The sequence below is a fragment of the Lepisosteus platostomus genome, chromosome 8 (genome assembly GCF_059453375.1).
Source record: "Lepisosteus platostomus isolate fLepPlt1 chromosome 8, fLepPlt1.hap1, whole genome shotgun sequence".
Lineage (NCBI taxonomy): Eukaryota > Metazoa > Chordata > Actinopteri > Semionotiformes > Lepisosteidae > Lepisosteus > Lepisosteus platostomus.
Genome location: NC_142618.1, coordinates 43,717,920 through 43,740,019, shown reverse-complemented (window position 1 = coordinate 43,740,019; position 22,100 = coordinate 43,717,920). Strand labels below are relative to the sequence as shown.

The 22,100-nt window shown below is 36.8% G+C and overlaps 1 protein-coding gene across 4 annotated transcripts in view; it reads left to right on the top strand.

Annotated features, from left to right (window-relative positions):
* Positions 1 to 22,100, top strand: part of LOC148657390 (rab effector MyRIP-like) — a 148,330-nt gene that overhangs the window by 101,853 nt on the left and 24,377 nt on the right. For all 4 annotated transcript variants that reach the window (XM_088643619.1, XM_088643616.1, XM_088643617.1 and 1 more), the window contains 6 exons: positions 2,500 to 2,580; positions 9,137 to 9,234; positions 12,286 to 12,366; positions 12,925 to 13,074; positions 15,580 to 15,763; positions 18,687 to 19,324. In XM_088643619.1, the coding sequence (XP_088499745.1) occupies positions 2,500 to 2,580; positions 9,137 to 9,234; positions 12,286 to 12,366; positions 12,925 to 13,074; positions 15,580 to 15,763; positions 18,687 to 19,324 (1,232 nt within the window). The remainder of the gene's footprint in view (positions 1 to 2,499; positions 2,581 to 9,136; positions 9,235 to 12,285; positions 12,367 to 12,924; positions 13,075 to 15,579; positions 15,764 to 18,686; positions 19,325 to 22,100) is intronic.

Below are 22,100 nucleotides of genomic sequence, written 5' to 3'. Positions count from 1 at the left end.
ACTGAAAAAATTGTGTTCCTTCTATCGTCAGATCTCTTCTTCTTCAATCCCAGAATGATTTTTTTTCCTCATTTATGTACTTTCTTTAAAACAGTGTCAGCTTATTGAGAACACTGTGAATGCTGGGGATTTTCCTGGCAGGAATGTTTAATCAGTGTTTCATCCATCTCAGTATGCTCTGTTTCGCATATGGTAATTAAGTAGTGGAGGATCAATAAATCTGGTTGTCAGCTGGCAACAATGGTGGCATCTTTATTCAACATCATTGCTAAACACAATTGCGCATTAACACATGAGACATTCCCCTTCTTTCTGGCAAAACGTGGAGGAGTGGTAGCGCATACACAGTATTACTCACATTTTGAGTAAACGAACATCAATTTAATCCCTTAAACTCTCTGTTCACTAATGCTCATTGCTGTAGATCAAAGAACTAAAATCAAGACTCTCTACCTCAACATCATACACTTGCTCACTATCTACTAGACCTGATCAAGAATGTGAGGCCAGCTAAGTCACCATCAGTTTTAATCAAATAACATTCCTGATCCTAATGTTACACTTCAAATGAAGGAGTATCTCTGTGGTCCAAGACCAATATGGCTATCCTTGCATACCATACTGTTTGAATATTGACGTTTGAGATTGGCACTAACATACAAAACGGTACCTCTGTCCAATGATGCGATATTGCCAACACAAAATATGAACTAAAAGTATGTGTCCTGAATCTGGGGCTGTGTTCCTAAAGGTATTTAGCATATTTATTTATATTTATATACAATATGCTGTTGATGCTGCATGTTGTATTAATGGAACTTTGGGTTTATAGGAAAATGAAACTGACAGTGCCTTGCTTTATCTATTCCAGCAGATGAGAGTTATGGCTGAGTTATGGTTTCTGATAAACTAGCAGGTTTTTTTTGAACTGGTCATTCAGTTCTTCTGTTTTGGCATCTTGTACAGTGGTCTCCACCTAATGGTAGTTCAGGTAAAATGGTTTAGGATATACTGAGTAGGCATGCTCAGCACCTACTGTACCTTCTGTTCCTAGCCAACTGCACTGGCCTCTTAGGCCACCCCTTAGTATAAGTCTGGCTTAGTACCAGACTGCTGATTGGTTAGTTATTGCAGAAATCCCACTAAGCAGCCTGTATCTTGACCTGAGGCTCTGTAAACTACAGTACTTCTCTGGAGATGTACTGAGCCAACCATCTGTGTGCCCTCATCGTTTGCTAAAAGTTGAAAGTTACAGAATAATAAATGGCTGTATCATAGCTCATACTGGTATAAGTAATGCACCTCCAGTACACAATTATATTAAATTATAAAAATGCTTTATGGAGACTTTAGAGTGAGGAGCTGTATATATTACCACAAGTGCTGTTAGTGGAAGCCTTTGTTATTTTTTCTTTCAATACACTAATTTATCATTAATACTGTATCTATACTACAGAAATAAAATAGAAAGGCTTGTGGTTCATATATGTTTTCAGATTGTTTAATCCCTTTTCTTAACATATTTCATTAAAAAAATTCTTAGGATTCAAAATGTGCAATTGGATGTGCTTACGTGTTATTCGTCCCTATTCAGCTTTTAATCAAGATATTTTTTTTTTACTTTTTACAGTAACAACTGATGTGTTTCACTCAGAGATCAGTAATTTGGTAATTCATAGCCAGTCGTACCTGTCCTGTAGTTGTCAGTTTCCTTAGTGTATGACACATATGGAAAAGTAAAACAAATGTTTTTAACAATTACCAGTTGCTGGCTCAAAACATAGTTCTGAGAGAAACCCCATCCCCTCAAGATTATTGTCTGTAGCTAAACTACAAACTTGTTTGTCTGCTTTTGCTGAGTGTGGTGCTGATGAAGTACTGTATTTCACAAAAATATCTGAAATACTAATAAATATATACTGTACACTGATGTCTACTAGTAGGAAACTACTCTCAAAAATGTCAGGAGTTTGTTGTTTGTAATCAATCTGACAGGGAAGGACAATCGATGTTAAGAACCCTGACTTCCTACAGATGAACATGTGATCCAGGCAGCTACAGTAATTATTGGGTTTATGACATTGTCCTGGTAATATTGGAGTGTTGCATTGTCCTTGACCACAACAGGTTCTGTTTCACAGACTGGATGTCTGCACAGTCATATACCCAGACAGTCACATGAATATTCAAATGGGCATCTTACAAACACCTTGATGGTATCATTAAAATATTCACAGAGGTGTCTCCTGCAGCATCTTCAGCTATCAATTTGGTGCAACATGAATAAGCTTTCAATAGTAAATGGCACTAAATCTGTGTCTTTTCCATGCCACATGAGCATGTTATGACCAATTGAACAGCACATGAAATGAAAAAGAATATGAAAATATAGGTATAGATTGGTATTACTATACTGCAGTACTGTATATTATTTATTGTATAACACATATATATGTATAGTTATCAATAACGATTTCTCTCTTTTCCCTTTCTGTGCAGATGGTAGCATTCACGAAGGCAGCTTTGACAATGAGGGAAGCATCTGTGGCAGTGACTCAACTTTCTACAGGCAAAGCGAAGGTATGAATATTGAATTGTATCCCACTATTGTTTGGAGTGCCATTACCGATAATCCATTGAATTCTGGTGGGATATGCCAGTATTTTTCTTGAGAACCAGAGTGGAATCATAGATAAAGTAATTGCAATAGAGTAGGTGTCTCTTAGAAGATGTTGGGAAGAATTTTATTCTTTTTTGTATTTTCATTTTCTTTCAATTTTCTGTGCAAGTTGTGTCAGTCAGAATGCTTAACCGTAGCATGTCCATAACATTAGTTTCAAGCCATCACTGTCAATAAGGTGCTCTTCTACAGTAGCTGCCAAGTTCAGCACTGCCTAGGTGCCGTGTCTGCTCTGAACCTCCTTGTGACAGTGGTCCAATCCCAGCAGAGGACAAACAGGAAGAGCAGAACTACATCATGTACTGTACAGCTCATGGGACAACATATTGACAAAATGTATAATTGTATTATATATAAGTTATAAATGTGTAGGTTAAAAATCTTACGGATAAAAGTCTTTTACATTATTTTAATAAACACATTTTTGTTTAAAAAAGTAAAAGCAGGTGTGTCACACAATAAATGGACTTCTTTTGTTTAAAATAGTAGCCCCTTTAACATTAGTCAGATTTTTTTCATGGCTCCAAGGTCCTCAGCAAGCTGGGCTTGGCATCCCTCCTTCAAACTGTCCTGAACCGAAGGATTCTAAACATGCAACAACAGGTGGTTTGCTGGTGGAACAGGACATATAGTGCCCATGCCTACGCCACATACCCTGCCATACTTGTATATCCCCATTTGCACATGGAAGTCAATCAACGGTGTATGCAACAGGGGTTTGATTTGTGCAGGGATCAGCAGGAGCTGGAATTGAAGAGTGTCCAGCTTCTTCGGCACAGCGCAAAACTAAAGCCCTGTTGGTCAGAACCTTTGTGCATCATGAAAAGGCTGCAAGCTGCCACATACTAAATTGGATCAAATGACACACAAGCTACCCAGTACCAGATTTCCCATTAGGCACTGTGCCTACGAGGGTCTACGAAAGTTTTAGGGCCTGCGAAGGAGGGAAACACTAGTGACTAACGTAAAATGAGCTGAAACACCATGCTTGCGATCAACTCTAGGTGCTCCAAATCAATAATCATACGCTATCTAGCGGCTGTTCTAGAAACTAGGAGTATCGAAGTGATGGTCGCTCGACTCGCTCCATCAATCACGTGGTCTAGCATTTGAATAGGTTAAAAGTGCATGTAATTCAGTTGGCGTTTACCCCTCTTTTGACATATTTCATATTGAAAGTGCCTAGGGCCTACAAACACCAAAATCTGGCCCTGAAGCTGCCTGTGTATCATCTTGGAATATCTGCTCTGTGCTCTTGGCAGCCCCCAATGGAGCTGTATCAAGGCCTCAAGGCCAGCTGGTACTTCCCAAAAATGTTACTTTGGGAGCTCAGTGCCCTCACAAGAGGGTGAAACATGTTTTGTGGCTTAAGGAATATAGTATATGCCTGCTCAGCAGTTGTCATATTGGTTAGTTAAGACAGAGTGTAATAAAATAACAGTGACATCAGTCTTGAAATTACTAGCTAGTCAAGCTGTGTGGGTGTAACCTGCTTGTAGTGCTATTGTCACCCTTTCTTGAATAAAAAGACACACAATGCATCCTTTGTGTGTATACTGTAAAAAAAACCTTTTGATTCCCTACTCTAACATAAGGTTTCAGCTTCCATGCCTAGTCATAAATAGTTTGACCTTTACACTGCTTTGCATTTTTCAATGTTTTGTTTATTTTACAATGTAGAAAAACATAAATGATTTAGATGTGTCAAATGCCTTTGTGAGATTGTGCATAAATGATTAAGTGCTGCTAAAATCAAAAACCTAAATTGCTGGCATGGGACTGAGCTGAACGTGGAAAGCTTTTAGCTTGTTTAGTAAATGAAAAAGTGTATTTTCATGTTGTTCTTACTTATATTTTTTATTTGTATACGCACAAATAAAATGTGGGTAAGGTTTGCTTTTTCATTTTTAAATATGGATGGATCTATAGAAACAGAAATGTTTTGTTTTTTGTTTTTTTTTCTAAATCTGCTAAATCTGTCACCAAAGGTTTAAACATGAAAATACTGTATACTGTATGTTTTTCTTATACAGTATAGTTAAATATTACAACTGTCATTTTTGTGTCATTACATATATTTCTATATTGTTACAAATGGGGTGTTAGGACAATGAAGAATAAAAGGAACTGACCGAGCGACTTAACTAAAACAATCAATTACTAAAATAATCGTAACTCCCAACTTATAAGAATTTTTCCAAGAATATACCCAACTGGTTGATACTGTATAATTAGAGGCATGTGAACTTTCCTTCTGTTAAGTTCTGGTGGAAAGAATAATAATTGTGGTATATTTGAACAAATATTTATTAACAATAACAGTGACACAATACACTACACAGCATCAACATACAAAACATAAGTAAATGTATTTACAAGTTAGCAAACAAGGCATTTCAGAGATCTACAGTACGTCTGGACTACCCAGAAAACCCCAGACTGCTTCCACGTACAGTATTTGACTCTTGAATAATGCCTACAAAGGCAAAAGAAGAGATAAGCTGCCATCAACCTATGATTAAATTGCTCTCTCTAACCTAGATGCCACAAAATAAATGTGAGCCTGTCTCCCTGTCCTAAAATGCACCCAGTAAGCAGGAGAGGCAGTATTAAACTGAGCTATTCTTCACTCAGGAACTCCAAGTTCCCCCTAAAAGCTACAGAATAGCAAGCTCTCTTGGCAAGATTCAAATACTTACAGTACCACCAATCGGGTTTTTTTTTGAGTGATCATGAAGAAGGGACTTTCGCCTGGCACAAGCTTCAAGTCCCGTCTGTTTCTGTCTTCTCTCTCGTGTAGTCTGACCTTCTTTTTCCTCCCCTCTTTTCTCTCTTGAGCTGATCTTACTGTATATGGTATGTTTTTGGACTGTTGATTGACACTTGAGCACTTACTCAGAACTAATCACAGAATCTGGATCCCCTACATCTCAGCAAACACCCCCCTCTACTTTGAAGCTGGAAATGTTTACACTGTCAGTTGTTACACACTTTATCTAGACTCTTAGACACATCCATTGTCACCTATCGCAGCCTGTAACAATATTATAAAACTGCAACATAAAGAATGTTGCACGTATCCTTTTAAATGGTCTTTTTAAACTCAAAATACCAGTTTACACTGTAATGTATTACTGAAGAACCAGTGTTATTAAGGTATTCCTATAAGGATAGGACTTGGCTCTTCAGTGCCAATATTTGATATCTCTTGCAAACATTCTCCTGGTTACAGTAAGTCTATAAGGAGATTATACAGTATATGTTCCATTTCAAGACTTTTTCAGAAGAAGAGTATTCAGTATGCAAACACGTTTTAAAACCTTAATATTTTTTCAAACCTGAATGTTGAAATGAGGTAAGATTACAGTAAATGCTAGAGAAAAATATAAACAGATATAGAAAATAAATTAAATAACTAAAAAAAACAAATATTCTGATTACATAAAATAAGTATATCGACCCCTGAATTACATTTTCAGGCAAAGGTGAAGCACCTTTGGTAGCAATTACAGCCCAAAGTATTTTTAGGAAGTCTCTGCCACAATTGCACACCAGCTTGGGTGCAGTTTTTGTCAATTCTTCTTGGCAGTTTGGCTCAAGCTCACTCAAGTTGTTTGGCTTATGTATATGGTCAGCAGTTTTCACGTCTTTCTACGGATTCTCAATAGGATTCAACTCAGGACTTCACCTGAGTCACTCAAGCACATTCACTTTCTTAAGCCGCTACAGTGTAGTTTTGGCCTTGTGAACTGGATGAAGTGGTTAGAAAATGGATAGGTGGAAGTAACTTAAAATGACCAAACTTTGAGTGGACAAAGAAAAAACTTGTAAAGACTCTAACCAAGCAACCCAATAACCAACTAAGAACAGTTTTTATTATGAAATTAAAGATTAATTTAAGCAAAGACCTCACATGCAATGAAAACCAGCAGGTGTGGGGGCTCCCAAAACTAGTAATGGGAACCCCTTCTTTTTTGTTTTTCAATGTTGAAATAGGAGTGTAAGAAGCAAAAGTTCACTTTGCTGCGGTTTATAACAAAGCAGCATTCGAGAGCAAATAATCTTGCACTTGCCACTTTAATGCAATCATCCCCTGCAAATCTAACTTTAAATATAAATGAAAATTGTTGTACAGGAGCTCCTGAGTGGCTATGCTGGGGAGAGGTGTTCACCTGAACACAGGCTGAAGTCTACAATCCAGAGTTGAGTGTACAGGCCTTGGCCATGTCCCCAGCTTCACAGTGTGACTGCGATTCCCCAACCAGTAGCACACAACTGACTGAGTGTGTCAGGGTTTCTGAAAGGGGTGAGTTGTTGGATCCCCGTGTGAAGCCGTGAGGAAGGTAGTACGAGCAAAAGTAAATCCAATATTCCAAATCCAAGTCGTTAGGCAAGAGCGAAGTCAAAAGTAGGAGAATTGGGTCGGGTAGTGAAAGGAGTCAGGTCGAGAATAGTAGCACGCACAACAGAAAGCTGTGGAAGACTTCTCAATAGTGAGCATAGGTAAGCCAGTGATAATTATTGAAGAAAGAGAGACGTGGTTGGATAATTAGTTCCTGGATGAGTGTGTGTGGAGTTTAGCACGTGTGGGAATGTCAGGGCGCTTACGGGAGAAGGTATGAGTCCGAGTGCGGCCGAGGGATGGGTTGAGATTAAACAGTAGTGCTCTCTTGGCTCTCAGTTGTACAACGACCCCCACAAAATGGGGTTTGGTAGTGAGAGTCAAGCCTCTCCCACAGATCGACACTGAACTTCCTGCAGATCGTACCCTGTGATGTGTTGAATATGATTAGCTCCACTGTAGTCGGATCACATCTGCCTACACTTCATCATTCTTCCTTTGGTCTCATTCTCTACTTTCACTGAGCTGCATTTCCAATGCAATTTTCAGTTAGCAACATTTTTCCCAATTATTTGGTTTAGTTTTATGCAAAATCGGGAGTGGAGTACAGAAAGAAGAGTGTGTTAGTAAAACAGGATTAGAAAGGACCAAAAATGTCTTATTTTCAACAGTTGTGGATTCTGTGGTGGTACAAAAAGGAAAAAAAATATGTTAAAATTAATTTGTACAATGGGACCTAAACAAAGCAAATTCCTGTTTATATTTGAAATTCTTGTGCAGGCATCCCCTTCTTTCCATAAAAAAAAAACGGCTGTTATTCGTTGCAATAGCACTTAGATCCAGCTGGATTTTTCATCACATTGCTGCAACTAATTAGTGCTTCTTTTATTTCTAAATACCAATTTGGGAATAATAAGAATAAAAGCCACCAGACGTATTTGACTATGTTTCTGTGCCATAACTATACTTATTTATTGCTGTTTAATATACAATTGTGTTTCACAGCTTCTGTTTTATGAATTACTGTAAATACAAATCTTTAAAACCCGTAATTATACTAAAAACTGATTACTCAGTTCTGTTTATTTGTTGAAGCTTTTGGTGTTAACTACCATATGCAATTACCTGCTTTTCTTGGTTTAAAACACTGGGTGGTGTACAAATCCCAGATTATGTTTAGGAAAATCTTATTTTATTACAACTTTAACTACTAATTACTCAGCATGCCACACCTTTTCTCACATAAGGGAATAATTCATTCTACTTTATTATGCTTGGCTGAACTATTAAGACACTTAAAAGTTCAGCCAAGCATACCACACTGCATCACAGTGTGGTATGGCAACTGCAGTGCTGCTGACCGCAAAGCCCTACAGCGGGTGGTGAAAACTGCCCAGTCCATCACTGGGGTTACCCTCCCATCCCTCCCAGGACATTTATGACAGACGGTGCTTGAGGAAAGCTCTAAGCATAATCAAAGACATCACACACCCCAGCTACAGACTTTATGATCTGCTACCATCTGGAAAACGGTACCGGATCATTTGGGCCCGGACTACCAGACTCAGAGACAGTTTTTACCCCCGCACTATCAAACTGTTAAATTCCCAGCCACTCTCACTCTCACCTCACTTCTCACCTATGATCTGAACCTCACAGTGCCTTCTTCCTTTCTTTCTTACCAAAAACCCAAACACACATTGAAAATCTGCCTCTACCATACATGTCAAAAGCTCACTCCCCATAATTTCTATCCCTTTATTTTATTCTGTTGATGCATATTTTTGCACATAACCTGTTACCTTTTTGTTGTTTTGCACATTGCCTGTTGTTGTTTTTTGCACATTGCCTGTTGTTGTTTTTTTTTGCACATCATCTGTTGTTGTTTTTTGCACACTGCCTGTTGTCTCTGTCTTTCTTTTGCTACACAATTGTATTGTTGTTGTTGTTGTTGTTGTTGTTGTTGTTTTTTCTCTTTGTACTACTTATGTCCGAGAGCTGGCTAAATAGCATTTCGTTATACCATATACCATGTATATGAGTGTAATGACAATAAACTGAACTTGAACTTGACTTGAACTTGACTTGTTGTTCCTGCTCTTGTCTTTAAAAAGGACACAGTATGGCTGAAACACTCATGGTTGCTCTTCGAGTTGCTGAGGAGGCAATAGAAGAAGCGATATCTAAGGCTGAGGAATACAGTGATAGTTTGGTAAGTTCTTCAAAAGCTTTTTTTTTATTTCCAGATACAAATTTTCCGTCTACTCCATATTGGAGAAATCCATATCTGTAGATTGTTTATCTGACCTCAAGACTGCTGTTGTTCAGAGTACAAGAGTGTCTGCAAAACTAAACTGGCAAAAGCAAAATTAAGGGTTGTGGGAGTCTGAAGCGAGGTATCTAACCATGCCATTGAATCCAGAACCATGGTACTGTACTGTATCTGTCAAGAGGCTGGATGAGATCATCAGAACAATTAGCTACTTAAACCAAATAATTCTAATGGCTTCTACGCATTTGCAGGCATTCTTGTGTCCCCATGTCTTTAAATTCTTTGAAATCATTTTCTGGAGTAAACGCACAAATAACTACTGTTCAGCAATGAGAGCAGCAAATAATTATCAAGGAGAGAATCAAGAGTGGTTTAAAAAAACAATGCCATCTTAATGCTTTTAATTTTATTCTATTTATAATCCAGTATGTCTGAAAATTAAATAATATAATTAAATGCTCACAACATTGTCAGTGCCCACTTTTAAGAAATTTCCCACCCCTCCTTTCCACTAAGTTTTTGCTTTTGCAGTTTTTGCTGTTCATTTCTGGATTTTAATTCAATTTATCAAATATTGAATAACAATCATTACAAATGTTAAGGGCATTTATACTTTCCTTTTGCTTTGTCACACTAAACAAAATAAATGGGAGCCTTTTTTTTTAGTTCTAACAAAATGATTTGTTGTGATACAGAAAAAAAGGAGAACAACATCCATGTGAAATAGAATGACACGTATTTGTTTCTATTACATCAATAGCGATTGGTAATTGGGCCGGTTTGAAGATCAAGCAGTCTTTATCCACATGTTACAGTATGTTCTATTTTTAGAATAATATACAATAAAATAAAGTCACATCAGAGTAAACTGGAATTATGGGATAAAGAACACTGCACATGTTTCACTGTACTCGTCGTTACATAAACCTTCTATAAAGAAGTTTAAGCAAAGTATTACTAGATTAAAACTGCATGTTGCCACTTGGATATTTTACAGTTAATATTCAATAAAATATTTCTGGGTTTAAGAAATACATAAAAATAGTTACAAACAGGAGGGAGCTATTCAACACATCTATCCTCTATGGCTAATTAGTGGCTAATTGATCTAAGGATCGCATCTTCTGTACTTCTTTCTTGAAAAATAGCAGAGTGTTGGTTGCAAACAATATGGTTAGGTAGCTTATTCCATACCCCCACAACCCCACAGCAAGAAGAGCTTCCTGCTGTTGGTTTTAAATATACTTTCAAATAGTTTCTATTTGTGTCCTCTGCTTTATGATTCAGTATTCTTTATTAAAAAAGACAACTACGCTGTATTTGTTAATACCTATGAGGATTTTCTGTCCAGGATTAAAACGTTAAATTCCTTCAGGCTGTCAGTGTAGGATTTTCCCCTCAGGCCCAGAATGTATCTGGCTTTTTTACTTTGGATTAATTCTAGAGCAGCAGTATCTTTTCCATGATGTGGTGAGCACGTTAGTAAAAAATATTAAAAATGGGTCTTACTAGTGCATTATATAATCATATACTTAATTGTAATTATAGAATTGTTACAATACACAACACTACATTATTTTTTCTATGTCAATTTTTCCCATTTAACCAGGATAAACATAATCTACCATTCAGTTTTCTCACAATGAATGTCATTGTGCAGTTTTTGCTACAATGGTCTTAGTACAGATCCCTGCGATAACCCACTAAATACTGTACATCACCACAATCTGAGCAGTCTCCACTTAGTCTCTATTCTCTAAATTGTGAATTAACCAGTTCTTAATCCAAACACAATTTCTTGAATGCCTACTGCCAATAATTTTTAAATTGATCTATTATGTGGAACTTCATCATAGCCTTCTGAAAATCTAAATACACCATATCATAAACACGAGCTAAACTACCTTAGTAAATCATTATTGATTATTCCTATGGATGTTATTGCCATACTGTAAATGTGATCATCTGGTTTAATTTTAATTATTGTTTCTATAGCCTTAATGTACATATACTGTAATAGAAATCAGACATACTGTACTGTATTGGTCAGTTTTGTCATCTTGCTTATGAATGGGCTTTTTAATTTGCATTTGCTATTCTTCAGTCCATGGATACTACCATTTTCTTGAGTGACTGTTGTTTCTGGCATCCTTGAGTGCAACTCATGGGATACCATCACACCCAGGGGATTTATTGAGTACATCTACTGTACTACCCAAAACACTTCTGAGCCATTGCTGTGGTCATACTGTTCAGTACAGAACTTTGTCCTTCTGCTCCCTGAGGCATGTTGTTGATTTCTTCCTTAGTGAGCATCTGAGTGAAATACTCATTTAGTACATCATACATTTTTCTTCTGTTGTTCCTGACGTTTTCCATTATTCTACTGAATATATTTTACTCCACCCTTCAGGGTTCTTTTGATGCTGAAGTACCAAAACAACTTTTTTATAATTCCATTATCCCTCTCCCTCTGTCTCTTGGCCTTTCTAATATAATTTTTACTTGCATTCATTGTGCTCCTTTTCATTAACTGGATCTTTTTATTTTTTAATCATTTTATGAAGTGCCTTTTCCCCTTATATTTTCCTAACTGATCTGTTGATACTGGGTTTTTTTTTGCTTTAGATTTCCTCACTCTTATCATCATTTTTCTCTGTGGTTCAAGCAGAATCCATGTACACTCCTTCTGTGCTGATTTCATAGCCGTCTTATCCTATTCGTCTTCTCTTAACTGCTGTTTCATTCCAAAGTCTGCTGTCCAGAACCTGTAAACGTTTGATTTGGACTCAACCTATACAGTTTCAAAGTGAACTTCAAAGATTGGTGCAATAATAAAGAATTGTGTGGTAGCTTTCTTTTACTTATCTGTTAAAATTATAACAGCAACAATTACCTTAATGTAGCAAACTGTGAACCCCCTTCACACTTTTGTACTTTTTAGCAGTGCTTTTTTCTTCATACTAATTTTAGTCTCTGTGTGTCTTCTAGGAAAAGCAAAATGAAGCTCGTTATCTGCGTGACAACAAAGAAGAGCTCATAGAGGAACTAGCTACTACAATAGTGCAAAAAGTACATATTTCACTCTCAACATTAATGAGAAATTTCCTAAATTTCCAGCTGTGACAAATGAAAATGCATACTGTATGTTTTTTCTTCGTTTTTTAAAATGATTTTGTTATTATTTTTAAAATATAAAAATTTAAAATACAAAAAAATAAGCAAAATACAAATTTACCACAGTCTGCACAAACACCTATGTTTAAATATGAAAATTCAAATTTAAAAAGAAGGAAAAATATTTTCTTTTACATGCAGTATATACTCACAAGTGGGATTAAATCTACTGTAATTATCTTACTGGCACCAGTAAGACTTCGGTATTCTGAATACTTTGTAAATAATGGGCATAACATTTTATTTCTTTACAGTGAAAATTATTAACCCACTAGTTCTAACCATTAGGTGGCTGGCTGAACAGTCTGTAACTTTAAATTCTATAAATGCCACCACACATGACTAATATGTTTTAAATTAGCCCGACCCACTGTATCTATCAAAGAGCTTTAATTGTCATTCAGAACTTAATGCTTAGTGAAAGTGCCTCAGAAATGCTTTCCACTCACGCAGATAATAAGAAGAAGGAGACACTCAGAGGTGAAAACCGATTTTGAATATGAATGGCCCCGGTTCCAGAGTGGCGATATGATCTCACCAACTACATCAGAAAACAGTAACCTCACCTCTCAAGCCAGCCCCAGCGTTTCCTACTCTTTATGGGTAAGCAAAGGAATTGTTGCTCAGTTAAAGGTTAGTTCCTCCTGGCGGGAGCTTCTTTTGTCATGCTGCAATGGTTCTGATACAATCTTTGCTCAGTCTTGGGCCATTGCCTTGTGAGGCTGATAAACCACCTAGAGACACTCTGGGTTGTGAGGTCCTGAAAATGCAGAAGTGCCTCTCTGAAGTCATCCTGTCTTAAATCTTTTAGTGCTCGTGTCAGTAAGGTGTGCTTTTAAATGTACTATCCAGTGGTGGTTCAGAGGACTTTTAAAGTAGGTGGTACAGAGAACTGAGCGTTATTGGGCATCCAGTCAATCAATAAAGTCAAATCTGGGACTTACTGTATACTGTACCTGCACGAAGATGGGGACTTGGAAGGGTTTGTAAATTTATGTGTGGCAGCTTAAGTTGTGGGCTTGTTGTTTTAAATGAATGGATTGAGGAAATATCTCTCTTCACTTTCCAAATTGTCCCTGGCATCTCTTCACAACACTGAGATATTTGAACTAAATGTGTGCAGTTGTGATTTGGATGGACAAACCACTTCAATTTCTTAGAAATGTTATTTCTATGTATGTTATCAAAGTCCTAAACTAAAAAAAAAAACACAAAAATATTATTGCAGGTCCTCATAAAATCAGTCTTATTTACTCATTCTCCTCTGACAACCCACCAACTACATTTTATTTCATGTGAGTGTTTGCATTTCATCTGAAACACTGCAGTGGGTTTTGAAAATTTGCCTCTTTTACAGTTTTTCACTCTCAGGTTACTTTTGTTTTCAACACAGCAGTCCATTAACATAACCTTTCTGTGGAGTGGATTCTGTTATGTACTGCACTCTGCTGGCACTACTCACGTACTGCAATGTTCACTGTTTCAGAAGGTTTTTATCTGTGCAATAAACTTTTTCATCACTTGAGATGAAATTAATCTCAACCCATAGTATCTGTATATACATACAGTCACAACATTTTTGAAGACTGTAAGGCAGTCTATTATGTGTCTTTTATGTCAGCACCATGTTAGTCTATCATAAATATTTTTGGTTGATGTTATCAGAACAAATAGATTTTAAAATGAGAGATTGAAATATATATAGAGTGAAACAAAGCATGATAACAGATTGAAAACAATACAACATCCTGAGTATTAACACAGTTTTTGCAGTGCTGAAACATTGACCTTGTCAGCCTCTGTATTGCTGTCGGATACCTTAGTAATGTACTTTTGCTGCTATCTGGCATAATTTGGCTAGTTTTGGTTGCGGATGGCAGTGGATTGCTGCTTTCAGAGATTTTCTGTTTATCTCATGAGAAAAGGGTGGCCACAGTAGCATATTAACATTGTTTTCCTGAGGTGCTGCCATTATATTTGTACACTGTGTGGTCTTGCTTTGTCCTTCTGCACAATCAATGTACTGTACCTGGATTGCCCTATAGCTGGGGTAACCCCAGTGCTGGTCGTGGAGTTCTAGTGAGTTTTTGAAGTCTCTGTTAAAAAGCAGCAGCACATGAAGACCTGGGAAAGGCAGTTAATCTGGTAAATTTAAAACAATAATGAACTGATTCACATGGATAAGGGCAGAGCAGGATAGAAAATCTATAACCCTCCAGTACCAGGATTGGGAACGCCTGCCTACAGGAACAAAAATGCTTGGGCTTTGTTTGGATTTTGTCACTGTATTGCTGAGCAATAATGTTTTCCTTAATATGTACCATATAGTCAGTATACTGACATGCAGGGTATTTCTTCTTGGATTTTATTGTGCTATAGTCATTACAGTCTAAAACCAATTATTCAGATGGATCAGAAGAATGTGACATCCCTAGGCTCAAGTGGTTACCCTCTGCCTTCCAGGATGTGATCTGTCTTTCAAAGAGCTTATTTCCTAGTTTCTCTGGGCCAGTCTGCTAATTGTCATTCTCAGGGTCACTTCTCGCACAGATAAACTGCCTTCCACCATGCTGAAACATAAAAAAATCTCCAAAGATGAAATGTTTTTCTTCTTTCTACTTTTCAGTGTAGAATTGACATCTACTTTTTCCTATATACAGTATGCAATATGTACAGTACATTAGCAATTAGTTTGGAGGATAGACGCCTCCACAAAAGACATTGTCTGAACACTTGCTCTTCTTATTTTAACAGATTGATTTATTTTAGTCATATACTGAAGCCTTTGGGAAGCAATAACTCAACAAAGCTGAATTTCTGTCTAAAGATCTATTACATTAATTAAAGCACTGTATTGCTTAATGTTACAGATCAGAACAATACTTGAGAAATAATTGTAGAACTGTGTCGAAACATTTTTTGTAATGATATTGTGACAATTTCTCAACACATTCTAATTATTGTAAGTAGATAGAGAAAAGCTCCAATGAGACCAAGTTACAAATGGATCTGCTGTGGTGTTTTAAGAGTACTGATTTGTTGACAATAATACTAGATGAGTAGTAATCGCTCATTCTCTCACTATGTTGAATATTTTGTATTTAACAGAGGTCTCAGTCTGCCTTCTCCCTCACTGGTGAAGACACACATGAAAAGCCGACAGATCCAGACTGGAAAGTTGCTGTGTCTGAGGCCATATGGAAGCAACAGGATGAATTTCCTACTTTGAAGAAGGTTGCAAGACCTTCCCCATTGCCAAGCTGGAAAAGCATGGATAGACTGGATAACTCCAGTAAGACCTGTTGGGATTGAAGCTTTTATGGCCACTTAAATTATTTTAGAAGCTAAATATTGTCACTCTATATCTTGTCATTCTGACTAAATTTTGCCACAATATTTTTATGGTTTATGAATAGGATTTCTTTCTTCTTGACTGTGTCAGATAAAGAGGACTGGATATAACATATCGAAGAACAAATGCTTTAATAAGCTGTAATTTGTTAAAAGTCATCAGTAGCCCTGTTTCCAGCTTCTTTTTCACAAAAACATAACACATACTGTACAGTAATATGTAATACTCAGTAAATCTATCATGTTTAAATCCACTTAATATGGAATATCAATATGGAATTTTGTAGCTAAAAGTAAATTTTGGTAACTGACAATAAACATAACAGGAGCATAACGTCTCTGAATGTCATAAGCGATATTAATTTAGGAAATGTGAGAGATCTGAAGTTTTCTTTCAATCTGAAGACAACTAATGGAGCTACTGTTTGACAGACTTCCTCAGATGGTCAGATCTCATCTAAGCTTTTATAATGACATTGACCACTGAATATATCACCTCAGATTCTGCTTGCCTTATGTCCATATGAGTGTGAATTGGTCACAGTGTCTTTTTTTAACTCAGCAAGTACTTAGATCTTGTCGGATTAAGTCTCATGTCTCAGCATTAGCTCTTGTGGTCCCATTAGCTAATCAACATTTCAATTATTTTTGTAACCCCCACTGCAAACCAGTGCTATAGCCACCTTGTTTCAGAGCCACAACCATGAGAGCTGTGGTATTTCAAACATACAGTACCTCTTGATGTTCTTCTTTGACACCTAATATCTGGATGCTCTATTTTGTTTCATTCTATTTTAAGGGGAGTATTTGGGAGTATTATAGAGTATTTTTACTAAAGTTTGCAGTATACCCTCTCTTCTGGTTCAGAATCATGGTCTGAATAAAAAAGAAAAGGAAACCCCTTTTCCATTCCTTCTCCTGCACCTGGGATGCCATTCTTGTGTTGCTCTCATCCAGAGATAGGTCTTTGCGCACAAATACTGTGTCCGAGGGCATTTCTCTGTTTGATGTTTTTGGGCCTGTTAGTCCACCATGACCTGTCCTTAAAGTGGTACTTTTCTAGCAGAAACAGGTCTTCATTGGCTCAGAGGTTTTATTACCAAAGATCTACCCTGGCAGAGGCTTGATAGCAAATGTTTGCTGTGTCTTCTGAGTGCTTATTTTGTCCACCTGCTGATGTTTTTCTTAATTCAATTAATGCTCTCACATGAAATGCCACAATGATACCTGAGTTTCACAAAGAGGTTGAACTCCTGTGGTTCCTCCTAGAATATGTTGTCAGAACTGTAATTGGAGCTAAGGGAGTACTATTCCCTTCCTAAGCATGTCTGAATTTACCATAAAGCTGCAGAAGTTTAACCAGTGTATAGTGCCTTTTCTCCTGTAACTATACTTGCTGCTTTTCCTCTGGCATATCCCAAAAACTCTCCCGGTATTCCAGTCTTATCTCTCCATGCCAAATCTAGTCTTGCATATTTTTCCTTCTACATTCAAGTTCACTCTTTATTTGAGGTTATCTACTCCTGGTGTTTTAATCCTACAGTAGGTTCACCTCAGTGTCATTCATTATCTTTTCTGCTCAATCTGCCTTTGGTGCCTTTATTACTACTTTAATACTGTAAAACATTTTATACATCTATGCTCAATGCTTTCGGAGTGGTTGCTTCATGTCCAGTTTTCTATCACCCACAATACCCTTGATTTTCTTTTGATGACTCTGTGTCTTTTGTACATTTTCTGCATATCTGGTCCCTGACTTGTTTAAAATAGGCATCACATCAATTAACATTGACTGCCACCATGCAAGGGATTCATCTTTGTTCTTTCTGTGGGTCCCGTGAGATTTACTGCTTCTCTGGACTGGGGGCTCATGTGCTTTGGAGAGCACAGAATTCTGTCTTCTCTGCCCGGCCTTTCATCATCTAGCAGCCATTCCAGGTCTCCATGGGCTGCTGTTGCCATGCAGTATATAGCCACTACTAGGAACTCTTGCTTCCAAACCTGCAAATGTTACAGCTCATGGAAGTTATGACCATTTAAGAGCAGATCCTAACTCTTCAGAAACTTTAGTGCACTCCACCACACCTTCCCAGGGAAAAGGTACCTTGACCATCCTTGTATTTGACAGATGCAAGGGTCATAGTGAAGATGAATGAGAACTAGAATCTGTTTTTGATGCTAAGTTGGTTTCACTCTCTGAGAAATCCATTGTCCTTATTGACTTGGATGCTTTAGTTTTCATAAGAATGCCCTTTTTGTGCCAATGTACTGTCCTACTGTACATTAGATGGTCCATAACTTCCCTTCCTTCTGGAACTTTCTATGAAAGTATGTCAGGTTTGCAGGGGGTGAGATGAAGAGGCTCATCCATTTCCCCTTCATCAATTCTGTAGGACCCATGGTCAAACTTGCCCAAACTATCAGTACAGTGAAACAGAGACCTTTACTTACTTTGTCAGATCTTTTTCTACTTTGCTCCATAAGTGTATTTTTATACTTAAGCTACTTGCTCCTAATAATGGGAAACAGTACAGCTGTACTAGTAAAATTAGTCTTAGCAGTAAAGTGCAGTAAAGAGGATCAAAACAGATGATTGTGATTAGTGCCAATTAACAAAATGAGCATGGTAATTTCATTTTAATTAATTGTATAAATTAACATCAATTAGGTGACAGCTTGAACATGTTTTATATGCACGCTATAGTATAGTATTGGGACAAACACATTTTACTATTAGGAACCTATGGTGCTTTACTTTTATGCCATTGAAATTAGTTTAGAAAGCATGAAATTCAATTACAAGATTAATGATAATAAGTTAGACGATTAACCTAATGTTGTTTTGTACATTTTTTCTCCCCGAGGCCCGTCCTCCATGTTACAGAGCCCTGATGGGAACTGGATTGCCTTACAAAGTGCTCTCCTCTCAAGGCCTAGCCTCCTTACAAAACCCAAAAGTGAGGTCTTTGCAACTTTAGAGAAAGAATCAGGGGTCATCTCGGCCTATGACGAGCTGGGCTCAGACACAGAAGATGAGGAATATGGATGGAATTCCACTTTCGATAAGTTGAGGAGGCAGCACAGGAAGCTGTCAGATGAGACCTACTATACTGATTCTCAACATGATCCTGAGTGGACCTATACAAAACATGGGCCTGGGCCTGTGACTTCCCCATCCTCAGGGCAGTATACCAACACAGAGACCATGTGCTCTGATTCTGAGACCTCATCTGTGCAATCCGCAAGGAATAGCCTGCCAAGATTTCGCAAGACACAGCTGCTGAAGGGGAACGGCCTTGATCACCATGATGCTCTGGATATCAACTTGAACCCCCAGTCGAGCTACCAGGGGCCAGTGGATAGTAGCGAGGCAGAGGAACGCCACAGCAATTTGAGGCGTTCCCGACGCCGAAGGAGAAGCAAGCTATCACTTAAAGAACAATATCATGAAAGCGACACTCTGCTCAGCACCTATCCCATGTCATATTCAGCTTGCTATCAGGTAAGGCCACACAATGCGAAAGAATCAGATTGTTCAGTGAGACATCGAGTATCAGTGCATTATAACCATCTACAGTATGAATTTTCTTTGTCACTGTTATCTAATCTTTATTACTCTGCAGTTTTATAGGCTGAAGTACCTCCTAAACAGTTTACAGGTGAGAGTGGATTCCTGTCATGCTGTGCCATTTTGCACATACTGTATAGCTCACTTGGACTGTGCATAGCCAGTTATACTTTAGTGAGAGCTCTAGGTACTGTAGGTCATTTGGAACATAGAACTCCAAGATATGCACAAGTACAGTAGTTAGGACCTTGATTTAACATTTCACACAAAATATGATGCCCCTAGAGCCTGCAGTCATGTGTAAACATACTGAGAGCTTTGTTTTGGAATTTATGGTCTGGGAGACCATCCACTGATCCAACAAAACCATTAATTTTCTTTTGATCTTTTTCATCCAAGTACTAACCCAGCCCAGCTATTCTGAGCATTTGACTGGCTTCAGAGTATTATATTTTCTGGCAAAAGACCCAACCAATAAATGAACAGCCTTACTTTTGTAATTATTTGTAATTACTTTTGCATTCACTGAGGTGTATTATCTGTGACTGCAATTTTGAAAAATAGGGTTTTGCCATGTTTATTTATAAGTAAACTTTACAATATCCTTCAAAACATATCTAAATAACAAAAAAGGGCATTATGTGTTGATATTATAATGATAGTCACATTTTAGTTGGCTTACTTACGAATGCATACATTTACTGATCTTGTCATTACTGCCATCTGTTGTGCATTTAAAAATGCATGAACTCTACCCAGATACACATGTTTACTGAGACAATAAATAAAGCGCTTGTTATGGTGTAAAAAAAAATTAATTGAGAATACAAACATTTTGTGCAATAGAGACCTTTTTCTGTGTTCAGTTCTTAATTCAAATAGGATAATGCCATGACATATACAGTATACTGTAGTATATATACAGTACTATAGCAGCATTTTCTTAGCTTAACATAAGTCGAAATGTCATTACTAAAATGTCAGAGGCAGATTTTCATGATATACTGTATATAGTAAATATGAATGTGTATAATAATCAATTATTAATAATAAATTCATATTATGTAATAATAGTCAGATGGACCCCCACTCTATACTGGAAAATAAATGCTTTGAAAATTGTTAATAAAAAATATTTTGAAGTATAGAGTTTGCATCCAGCTGACTACTATTTTTATTGTATTTTTTCTGGACATCACAGTCGCCTCTTCCATTTTTGGATGTGTATTCTATTTTTTCTCTTTTTAGTTTTTAATGATATGCACACATTTCAGCAACCATTAATATTTTTTGTCTTCTAGTGTAAAGAGATGAAATAAACATATTAGATTAAATAAAAATATATTTATGTTAAAACATAACATGGAAATTATTCAATATAAACAATTCATTGATTGGTTGCACAAATATGGTGCGAAGAGAAGAAAATGCTATTGATAAGTAACGTTATATCCTCCATTTTACTGTATGTGGTAATTGCATTTTCTTTGTTAAACTGACTTACATGATATCATTGCAGGCTGATATCATGTAGGGAAGAGTTTCTAATTACAGTACTAGTTTAGGATTTAGGGGATTTTGTAACATTGCTTCTGTGAATACAGTCATATGATGAATATAATGAATATTGTTTCTAATTGTAAGATTTAGATCTTTTCGGTGTCAACCATCTGGCCTTGCGCTTACTCCAGAAGAACGAGAGGCATGGATTGTCTAAGAACCAGACACTTCTGTGTTCCTCTTTTAAATAAACCAAAGATTATAATTCCAGTATCAAAATCCATATTGACCACACTGATGATGAAAAACATGTGCATCTTTATTTGTGTCCTGATTAGGTAATAAAGTGTAACATTAATTATTTTTCACATACAGATGCAACCATCTAGAATGATTGCGGTGTCACTGAGTATACTGTGGTAGACACTGTTGTATCACAGATTGCATCATGGCTTTTTTATTTTTCCAGATTACTGACACAGGACTACACTACTGTGTAAAACTGCCAGGTGGTGCAGTTAGCAGCTGTGTGTGGTAGTCAGCCACATAAGTACAGCACTTAATGTTTATTAACCCATTACTGCTTCCCTGTGCTGATAATACTGTATGCATGCTAGCAACCAATAATTTAATTAAATACAGTACATTACTGTTGATTACTGTTGAGACAGCATGTTCTTACCACAACTCCAAATGAGATGTCGCAATGATGTACTTTATAACACTAGTAGAATTATCATTTTTAATTACATTTATTTCAAAAAATTTAACAGTCATTGTAAATAAATAGTAATTAGAAAACAAATAATTTTATTGTAGTATTTTATTATAAACGTATTTTAAACAGTGTATTTTAAAACATATCATATTTTAAAACAAATAAACATAAAAACGAAAACAGAGGCAGATTAAAAAAATGTTTTGAGTAGTGATTTAAATGACTGATGTACTGTACTCAAAGTTGCATTGTGGCTCATACAAATCTACATTATATTTACATCAATGTAAAGTATTTACATTTTTAATATTGCAGTTTGCTATTGAGGTACAGTATGCACTGCTTGAAACATTTTATCTTGTTAATGATAGCTTGCAAAACTTGTGTAAATAATGGCATCCATATGCAGGCAAGAATAACGCTAATACTATAGTTGATTTACAGTATGGATATATGTGGATATTACTTCATTGAATGTAACATTTTAGAAAT